This window comes from Sinocyclocheilus rhinocerous, unplaced genomic scaffold (assembly GCF_001515625.1).
Source record: "Sinocyclocheilus rhinocerous isolate Xijiao unplaced genomic scaffold, SAMN03320098_v1.1 scaffold1965, whole genome shotgun sequence".
Lineage (NCBI taxonomy): Eukaryota > Metazoa > Chordata > Actinopteri > Cypriniformes > Cyprinidae > Sinocyclocheilus > Sinocyclocheilus rhinocerous.
The window spans coordinates 45,854-57,128 of record NW_015625577.1 but is presented as its reverse complement, the minus strand read 5'-3'; the positions used below and the strand labels follow the sequence as shown (position 1 = coordinate 57,128).

The 11,275-nt window shown below is 37.2% G+C and overlaps 1 protein-coding gene across 1 annotated transcript in view; it reads right to left on the bottom strand.

Annotated features, from left to right (window-relative positions):
* The window catches only part of LOC107751969 (myosin-9-like), a 66,503-nt gene that overhangs the window by 44,914 nt on the left and 10,314 nt on the right, over positions 1 to 11,275 (bottom strand). The window contains exons 2-3 of the mRNA XM_016567783.1: positions 2,514 to 2,845; positions 47 to 203 (exon numbers count right to left, since the gene is read on the bottom strand). Of these exons, the coding sequence (XP_016423269.1) occupies positions 47 to 203; positions 2,514 to 2,840 (484 nt within the window). The 5' untranslated portion in view covers positions 2,841 to 2,845. The remainder of the gene's footprint in view (positions 1 to 46; positions 204 to 2,513; positions 2,846 to 11,275) is intronic.

Sequence of the window (11,275 nt, the reverse complement as noted above, 5' to 3'; positions counted from 1 at the left end):
GTGTGTGTGTGTGTGAGTGCGTGTGTGAGTGTGTGAGTGTGTTTACCCTGCATCATGCTCCTGTAGGCCGTGTCTGTGATGGCGTAGATGTGCGGCGGCATCTCGTGTCGTTTCTTGCCCTTGTACATGTCTACGATCTCCTCGGAGTAGATGGGCAGGTTCTTGTAGGGGTTGATGACCACACAGAACAGACCCGAATACGTCTGTGGAGAACAGAGACATTCAGTCACACACACACTCAACATCAGCATTCAGAAGTTTGGGCTCATGTTTTTGAACAAAGTCTTTCCTGCTCAAGTGAAATAGTGAAATATTATTACAATTTAAAATAACTTTTCTATGTGAATATATGTTAAACTGTAATTTATTGCTTTGATCAAAGCTGTATTTTCAGCATCATTACTCCAGTCTTCAGTGTCACATGATCCTTCAGAAATCATTCTAATACGATGATTTGCTGCTCAAGAAACATTTCTGATTATTATCAGAATTATTATCATTATTATTATTATAAATGTTGAAAACAATGTTGTGCTGCTTCATATTTTTGTGGAAACTGTGATACATTTTATTTTCTGGGATTCTTTTATGAATAGAAAGTTTAAAAGAACAGCATTTATTTGAAATAGAAATCTTTTGTAAGATTATACACATCTTTACTGTCACTTTTGATCAATTTAATGCATCCTTGATGAATAAAAGTATTAAAACGGGAGGTCTGGGATCCAGTGCGGTTTCCAGTTGGTATGAAACTAATCTGGCCTGGTGAGCATGAAATCTGGACCTTCAGAACTACACAAAACAGCATTAACATCGGGCAGAGAACAATTCAACATGTTGTACCATGTGTAAACACATTTCACCAAACATGATTCCCCAAAATCAGCACAGAAAACATAGGTCCACAAAGTCCGTCTGCTAATAATGTTGAATTTGTCCATCGCAGTTTAAAGCAGCTCCCACTGCAGAAAGCACATGCAGCAGCTCTCACTTGTTGCAACAGTTATTTTTTTGTTATTAAACCACAGGAACGCAAAAGTGTGAAGTGAAACCTTCCAATCGTTGATATGTTCTCCTCCTGAGTGGTTAATCTAGTTACTGTGGTAAACAGGTTGAGCTATTCTAAAATGTTTTTGTGACGTTTCAGAAAAAAATTATATTTTTTTTCTTTTCTGTTAATGTAACTCTATTTGGCCCACTGCAAAAAAATACAAGAAAATGCAAGTGTTTTTTACCACCGCAACACTCGCCCGACAATGCTAGTGTGTTCTAGACTGTTGCTATGCTGTTGCTAGGTTCATTGCTGAGCAGTTGCCATGGTAACCAGGCTCTGCTGCTACTCACACTGACGATTCAAATAGGTTTAGAACCAGATAAGAGACCTGTGAGGGGATTCGGATCAAAGAATCGCAACCTAGACTGGATCAACCAAGCCTGACTTATCTTAACCAGATTAGATGAGCCAGTCTGTGTCTAGCAGAGATGTCTTTTCTCAGACACACTTCTGCTCCCCTCATCTCCTACCCATCATTCTTCAAACTCAACCACCCCCATCACATCATTTCCTGTCCTTCAGGAGCACATTGTTCCTACGGCTTCCTGTGTAGAGAATTGGCACTGAACAATTTCAGCGAGCAGGTCAGCGAGACCCTATTATCTACATTCAAGGCTGTCGAATCTCTTAATATTCCTCAAAACAAAACCCTTGATCCATTGTGATAACGTCCCGAGCAGTCACAAGGAGGATCAAAATCACGGGAGCAAAGTTGCTGTCCAAAAAGGGTGTTTATTTCGAGCAGATGTGCAAAATGTGCAAATAAATATATGTTTAAGAGCTTAAAACAAAGATTATTAATGAAAACAGTCTGAAACCAGAACTGCCAAGTACTTAAAACAGCACTAACTCTGAAATTCAGTGCGTCTCAAATCTGATCATCAGGATCTTTTGAGGAGCGTTTGTTTCCAGAAGCTTCACTTTCACTGTTCCTCAGTGGAGCCTCCAGAACATCTCACATCTTCTGAGGAGCGTTTATTTGTATCATAATTGGATTGCATTGCATTATATGTTTTGATTAGGGTTGCAAAGGGGTGGAACATTTCCGGAAACTTTCCAAAAATTCCTGGAATATTCCAAAAAAATCCTGGAAAGTTTCCAAAATTTCTGGAATGTTTCCTAAATTTACTGGAAATTTTCCACCTTTTTGCAACCCTAGTTTTGATCATTTCAATCTCATCTTACTAAGACATATTACTGGAGATATAGAGTGACGACTGATATTAATATCATTTTATGTAAGTATCTGCTATTCTGTTATAAAGATCTCATTGATTTACATTCTAAGCATCAGAATTTCATCATATAATAAATATCAGCATCTGCACCAAATTGCATATTTCTGCTCAGTCTCTGAGCTGGTTTTTCCTCTCACTATATGAGCCATAAAAGCCTGATATCTCAGGGTTAAAGCTTCGCAGATGATCCTGCAGTGGTAAGTGTGTTTGCTCAGACTCACGTATATGAGGCCGGAGTAGTATCTCTCCTTCAGGTTGTGCAGCACGGACGCCTCGTTCAGGCAGGTGAGCTCGGCCATGTCCTCCACCTTGCTGAACTTAGGCGGGTTCATCTTTTGGATGTCGTCCTTGTTGACCCGCACTTTCTTCCCCGAGTCGGCCAGCTCCACCACCACCTCATCACCATGCTCCTCCTTCACCGAGCTGGCCTCGAACCCCAGCCGCTCCGACGGCACCCACACCAGCTTCTTGGTGGCCCAGTCGGCCTGCGCCAGCGGGTTGTTGACCAGGTTGCGGTCCACATACAGGAACTTGTCGACGTCCGACATGGTTGCTGTCGGCGAGAGAAGAGAGAGCAAGACGTTACGGGTCAGAAGAACCATTTTATGGACAATTAATATACACACAAACTTTACAGAAGTGCACACTTTAATAACAAGCATGTTTAATAATGAACAGAGTGTTTATTTCAAACACTGACCAGCAGAATAAACAAGCAACGGCGAAAATAGAAGATTACATGATCCGTCGGATGAAGCTTTTTCGGTTTATTTTCTTAATAAATGTCCTTGTTATTTTTTTACATGCTGTTCTAGACAAAAATGTGTTTATAATGTCTGAGAAAAATCAAATAACTTTTTTTTTTTCTAATGTAACTTAGGTTGCACCATGGGAAAAAAAAAAAAAATGGATTTTACTTTTTTTTTTTTAAATAAAAGTTTTATAATGTTTTCGAAAAATCAAATACATTTTTTATTATTATTTTCTGCTAATATAACTAGGTTGCACGACTGCCAAAAAATATTTTAATGTTTTACCCTAAATTTTTTTTTTTTTTTTTTTTTGAGGAAAATGCAAGTGATGTTTACCTGTGCAACACACGTTTTAAGTCATTGCTATATGTGACCCTGTACCACAAACCCAGTCATAAGGGTCAATTTTTTTAAATTGAGATTTATAAATCAGCTTTCCATTGATGTATGGTTTGTTAGAATAGGACAATATTTGGCTGAGATACAACTTTTCAACATTTGAAAATCTGGAATCTGAGGGTGCAAAAATATCAAAATACTGAGAAAATCGCCTGTAAAGTTGTCCAAATGAAGTCCTTAGCAATGCATATTACTAATCAAAAATTACGTTTTAATATATTTATGATAGGAAGTTTACAAAATATCTTCATTGAACATGATCTTTACTTAATATCCTAATGATTTTTGGCATAAAAGAAAAATCGATAATTTTGACCCATACAATGTATTTTTGGCCATTGCTACAAATATACCCCAGCGACTTAAGACTGGTTTCGTGCTCCAGGGCAGGGTCACATATGGTTGCTAGGGTGTTCGGAGCATTTTAGCCTATTGTTATGCAGTTGCTAGGGTGTTCAATTGGTTGCTAGGGTCATCGTGAGGTTGGAGAAGATCTCTAATACCAGAGTTTAGCATCTTAAAATAAACAGCAGCTGAAGAGGCCCTTCAACTGATGCTAACAACAGAGAGTGGATGAGAAACAGATCTACGACAGAGCACTTTTCTTGCTTTTCTTATGCAAGTCCTCAGGAATGCTGGGTCTGTTTTGCACGTCCAAACACACGTTAGGTCAGCAGCTCGTAAAACACGGCAAATTTCAGGATGGTGAGCTCAGGCTCCTGGCGGCCACATGAAATGACAGCACCGCACATAATTACAGTTACAGCATCTCAGACACACACACTTTGTTTTAAATGTGGTCGGGCCAAACACATTGTTGATTACACCATTCAGAGACATGTTTAGACAGCGGTGTGCATGTTTAAACTGTCAGAGAGCAGCAGGTCTCCGGTGGGTCACACAGGCTTGTTCAGACGGCAAGGAAAAACAATGCTAAATGCAAATAAAACAACACAACTAGCCATATAATCATGCAAAGTTAGTTTAATACAATAAATAAATCAGAAAACACTTCCTATATCTTTTACATTTCCATCTGTTATTTCCAAATTTCCATTTTTTCCATTTCCAAAATGACTTTCAAATAAGAAATACGACACCAAAGCGGTCATCCAAAGGCGGCAATAACATTAAAAATGCTAAGAATAGAAGAGCACAGGCTAAAACAGGGATGGAAATAAAAAAGCAGAGAGGATTCAGTCAAGTGCTCATGGAAAAGATGAGATTTTTGATGTTTTAGAGGCTTGGGAAGATCATTTAGCCACTGAGGAACAGTGAAAGGAAAGGTTCTGGAAAAAAGCACAAGGCGCCGAAACGCAGGCTACTAAAGATGACGTAACTCTGTTTATATTATTGTGCGTCTGATCAAACTTGACAGTTTTCTGAAGCAAATTCATGTGTCACTCAGTGTTGGGGAAAGTTACTTTTAAAAGTAATGCATTACAATACTGCGTTACTCCATAAAAATTAACTAATTACGTTACTTGCTACTTTTTATGGCAAATAATGCATTATGTTACTTTTGCATTACGTTTTGTCACCTGAGCTGGGCTTGCTTATTTCTTTAATAACAGAAAACCCAAAAGTTATATTTTTGCCAACCCTTTCACACCAAAAGTGAAATTGATAAGCCTCAGGTTGAAGGAAGTGCCTCTTCCGTTACTAAAAAAAGTAACTTTAAAAAAGTAACTCGGATATTTTCTTGTAAATTTAAAAGTAATGCATTACTTTACTAGTAACTTGAAATAAGTAATCTGATTTGTGTTACTTGTAATGCGTTACCCCCAACACTGCACTCAGTAGAATCTAGCCTAGTCAAATTAGACAGATGAAACATGGACAGCTTTGTGTGACTCCCTCATCCTCCAAAAACCAAAACAACAGAAGATAGAAGAAAAACAGATGGTTCCATGTGTTTTCTGAGGTGAATTATTATCTGCCAAATCATTAAACAATAGTGGCGAGTGATTTTAGGTGGTTTGGATCTCGCGCTGTTGACGAAAAGCTCTTGGCGGGAAGGAACCCGTCAGGTGGGTGAACTCACGCAGGTTTCAGGTTAGCGCAGCTCAGTGCAGTCGCCCAGTGACACAAACAAACACCGAGCTCAACTGAACCACAACACTGCAAGCCCAAACAGGCGCAAGATGGCCGGCAGTGCTCCCACGCTCCACTGCATCTCAAAGCGTTCAGCTACAGGAGAGGGAGGGACGCAACAGGTCTTACCAGATCAGACAAACACACAACCATACATGACAATCGTAAGAGCAGCTTCAATTGACATTTCAGAAAACACCTTCTGCGCTTGACCTTTTTGCCACTTAGTGGAGAGGAACAGGAAATTATGGGCAAAAGTGATGGGAACAAGGCTGAAAATTACTAAAAGTTTCCCAAGCACTCAGCATTTTATAAAGGTTAACATTCACAAAAAGCAATAAAAGGTTCCTCTGATAGCAGCACACGGTTTTCTGTGACTCCGTGGCGTTTCTCCTCGCCCCGGGGAACTGGTTTGGGTGGTTAGTGATCTACAGCGGCACACTCCATTGAGCCTGTCAGGCCCATGAGTTATTTTAGTGCTTGACTCTCTTCCACACCCTGAGCAAGAAACAGATTCCCACATGGGAGGACTTTGGCTGATCCAGATTTAAAAGAGGCGATCCGATGTGTTTGTAATGGCAGATACTTATACGATGAGCTGGAGGTTTAACAGCCATCACCAGTGCTGATATCTAGAGAGCAAGTGACTGATATAAAAAGCCGGTTTATGACAACGCTAGAGAGAAAGCATATCAGCAAGGACAGTAAACTTTGGTCATTTTGAGATGATCTACAACAATGGCCAACATACCAACAGCCTGGTCAATCTGGTTGTAGATTTTGGAAAAAGTCTGTTGACTAGCCATTTGCTCCCAAAATGGATAAATACCAGTTTAGTTCATGGGAATGGTTAAAATAGCATTACTGGTTAATCAATGGTTAAATCTGCACCAGCATTGGTAGAGTTTGTGTGTGAAAAACCCTTGAGAAAACACATCTGCAGCACCCCATTAGCGCCTAAACGACAGACAGCTAGCGACACGACCGCTGGGCCATTCTCATGACCCCAAACAGCTGCGCCATCAGACAGACATGCTGGAAACTACATGCATCTCCTGGGACGTCCATTTTTAAGAGCCACGAGTGAAAAATTATACAATCATAAACTCCAGATTTGAAACTAAATGCACTAATGCAACAAAACGAACAGCAGGATGAATGTTAGCTGTGCAACTGAGCCAAGAATGATGGGAAATGTAGTTTTAGCACCCATAAACCAGTGCGGAGGAGTATTTTCTCGCAGAATGCTTTCAAACTAAGCTGTGCAGTTGATATTTACACTGAAAACGTAATCTGATTCTGTAATGACAGACGTGAGTTTGTAATGACAGACGAGTCAGTCGTGTGTGTAGGACGGCCGAAGGAGCTTCCCCTAGAACTTACGCAATCGGCAACCGGCCGTTTTTTGTCTTATTGCAGCTTGTCTCTGTTCTGGACTTGCACAAACTGCGTTGCAATGCAATAATTTTCCAAAATGTAATTTATGTGAAAATATGCAGTGTGTAAACGCCCATTAGCACAGGCCAGAGACGCTGAAGACAGACGCACAGAGAAAAATACTGTAGCAGGCAGATCACTCACTGTTCATGATGCACAAACTATTGGAAGAAAATCCTCAATATTGATTTGGGGGTTTATATGAATGTGTTTCTGAGGGGAACTGACTGTCTTCAGAAAAGTTTACGTGGTATTTTCTTTTAATCTCGTCTCTGTATAGTTCATATTAAAGCAGTGTTTCAGCGCAGTGCTTCTTTGTATACAGCGGTAACCAAGGAAACACTGTATCTGCTGTTCCAGAAGCGCCCCCTGCTGTCAGAGAGTGAATCTGCGTCTCATTCAGAGCCCCTGCTGTTTGCTTCGTTCAGGCATGTAGTATAATTTCACAAAGCTAGTCAGAACATTCTGTTTTTGCTTCAAATAGGGTTATTATTAAATCAAATGATGTGTATGAAATTATATAACTAAATTATATGAAATGATATAAATGATATGTATATGAATTATATAATTAAAATTAAATAACTGTGATTACAGATTTAGGTTAAATAAAGATGTCAGTCTTTATTTTTCTTCTTTTTAGGGCAGCAGTAGCTCTAGCAGCAAATCAACCATCCACATCAAAAGCTGTAGGACAGTCCACAATTCAGCAAACATTTCAGAAACATATCAAAGAAAAAATAAACAAATACTACTGTTCCAAATATTCTGTATGTTGCTCAAAAATAAAATATATTGTGTTCAGTGGAAAAGTTGTTTTTTTTACCCAGACATTAAAAAAAAAAAATTTCACATTTTAGAGCTGTAACAACAATACCGCGAAACCGTGATATTTTTACTTAAACGTCAAAATCTCATACCGGCCCATGCCTAATTACAACATGTGGTGTCGTTCATCTGGTAAATACGGTCATTAGTCGCTCTTGTGCTCGACCACCCATTGGCGCTCCAGCGTGTTTATCAGTTTTATCAAAGAGCGGTTGAGTTATTCCACCCGTTTCTTTCCCTACTCCTTTCGTTTCTGCTGTTTTTTTCCAGAACTAGACAAACGGTCCATCTGATGAATGTACATGACATGTTCCCAAGAAAATACAGATCAAAATATTCATGTAAACGTCAAAATCACAACAAAATTAATTTAGACGAGTTCAAAAATCTGTTTTTAATCAGATTTAATATGGTTTTTGCTGTTCTGACTCCAAATAAATGGAGTTTACATACTTTATATTTGGATCTCATTTCTATTAATATTCTATTCTACTGTATTAATAACCAAATTTTTTTTTAAATGTTGGCATTAGATGGATCATCACGCACTTTGTTACTGGTGCATCACTGTCGGCTGTTGACAAACCCAACAGTTTATTATTATGCAGCATAATTTAATGATACAAGCACCTAAACATTTATTTTACACAATACTTAAGGCTCGTTCACACCAAGGACGATAACTATAGATATAACGATAAAGATACAGTTCTAAAAATTGTTCTCAATATTAAAGAATAGCAGAGTCCACACCACAACTATAACGATAAAGACAAAGAGAAACGATATCGTTGGAATCACTTTCAGAATGATTTTTTCCAGCTGATGAACGATGGCATTACACCAAATACACAAAATAATGTTCTTTTTAGCAGCATCATATGACCCCTTTAAAGCGGCAGACGTGCGTGTGCTTAGAATAAACAGACGATATCGTTCACTGGTGTGGACACTAATATCATTATCTTTACAGTTATCGTTCTTGGTGTGAACGGGCCTTTAATCAATTTACTGCAAAATATTTTAAAACAGACGCTGCATTATCCATCGACAATGGCTGTAGATTTCCACATGTCAAAGTAACAAAGACGACTCCAAAAATCTGTTTTAATCAGATTTAATGTGGTTTTTGCTGTTCTGACTACAACTAAATGGACTTTATAATATGTATATTATATATAGGCAAAAAAAAAATCTGAGATTTCAGTACATTTGTGTCTGATCATGTTTGAATTAAATGCATTTTTGTTAAACCTTAAATAAATTGTTAAATTGTATGTTTAATGAATTAGACATGCTTTTTGATTACTAAAATTTTATTTAAACATTAAAACGGAATCCAGAAAAATTCTAACAGAACCCAGAAAAAACCATTATAAAAGAACAGAATCCTGAAAGATAAAAAAAAAAAAAAAAAACGGAATTTGAGAAAAAATAAAACAGATTTAATAGGGCCCTAAAAAAATACAGCCCTGCTCTTTAAACGGTGCCCATTTATCTAAATCAATGTCAAAATAAATAAATAAATAAATAATCGGACGCTGTCGTTTCTCCTTTCTTGTATTAAAGCAGGACAGTTTAACGAGTGTCTGACGAGGGCAGTCGAGGTGTGAAATGTGAGCAGATGCGTCTGACACACTTGAGTCTCCTGCTGCTTCTGAGAGTCTCATTTTAAAAGTGCATCTCAAGACTTCCTTCCCTCCAGCAAACGCTCTTCAGGTCCAGCAGAATCAAACCCTTTCTGACTCTGAGCCGAGTCTATGAGTGAATCAGACAGAGCACATCTGCAGGCAGAAGCTGGTTCTCGGATCATTAGGAGGTTATGATCATGTCTGTACCGAACCCCCAAGCTGAGTTTTGTTTTTGATGTTATATTCTCCAGTTGGTCCAGTTCATCTTGTGCCTCTGCCCATTTATCAAAATTGCCATAATGACCGTATAAGCTAAATGACACGTGAAAACCATCCATTTAGCCTAGCTAAGTAAATCGGAAACGTTTACTGTAACTGTCTCACTCTGTATTACTATTCAACTGTAACTGTATGTTACTATGGTTACCAATGTTTATAGGAAGCGCATTAATATAGAACGTGATTAAACTGACCTGGAACTACCAGTTAAACTAATTTAATCAACACCTGCCAGCCAATCAAAATCCAGTATTCAGACAGACCATGGCATAATAAAATAATAATATACAGCGATTCATTTAAATGACCATGAATTAAAGCCTTAATGTGCAAATCATATATCATCTTTTCAGATTATAATCATGAGAATTTCTTCCGGCATGTCTGAAAGAGTTTGTCAAACTCCACACTAAAACAAACATTAATGCCAATGATCTCTGATATTTCTAAAAACATAATAATAATAAATCAATTGAATACATATAAATATATCATTATATTAAGTACAATAATAAGAATATTTTAAATTAAAAAAAATTACATTTAGATTTAATCATTTAGCAGAGCTTTTATCCAAAGCAACTTACAAATGAGGACAGTGGAAAATATTTTAATACGTACATTAATTTATTATGAAACCATTTACATTCATTTATTACTTAAATAATAAGTGTAATTTAATGTCATAATATATAATAATTAATTATTTACCATATAATTTATAATTAAATTTATTAATTTATATATTACTTATATGTAGTAATTTATTAAGAATACATTTACATTAATTTATTTAATAAAAATAATGCATGTAAATTAATTTAATAATATATAATTAATCGATAATTTAATTTATAACTACATATTAATTTATCTATTTAATAGTACTAATAATAATAAAACAAATACAATAATGCATATAAATATCTTACTTTATAATAAATATAAATGTATTATTAAAAATACTAATAATAAATAAAATATTACAATCTAATTATAATTTTTTCAGATTATAGTCACAAGAATTTGGGGGTTTAAGTGCGTCATGAAAATAACATCACAATGCAAAACATCTTAATAGCAATTAACATATCATAAATATTTTTCTTTTCATTTTGGGGTGAAACATGACTCAGTTATTTGTTTCTAGATTCGTTGAAGCACCAAAACACAGATGCGTTTCTAAAATAAATCACTGAGTGAAACTAAACGGACTGTAAAAAACTCTTTCTGCAAGCGATATTTCATGATTAGATGCAGAAGTGATGCAATCTAATCCAGACCACATTCGTCTGAGGATCACGGCGCTCTGACTGAAGGTCTCTGAGGAGAAGCACAGGATTGTGGGAAATCTCGCTCCAGATACCAGTTAAAATGTAACCGAATGGTCTGCTTTCCCTATTTGGATGAAAGAGAGAGAAAGTGTGTGTGTGTGTGTGAGAGAGATTGAGTGTGTGTGTGTGTGTGTGTGTGTGTGAGAGAGTGAGTGTGTGTGTGTGAGAGATTGAGTGTGTGTGAGAGTGAGTGTGAGTGTGTGTGAGAGTGAGTGTGAGTGTGTGTGTG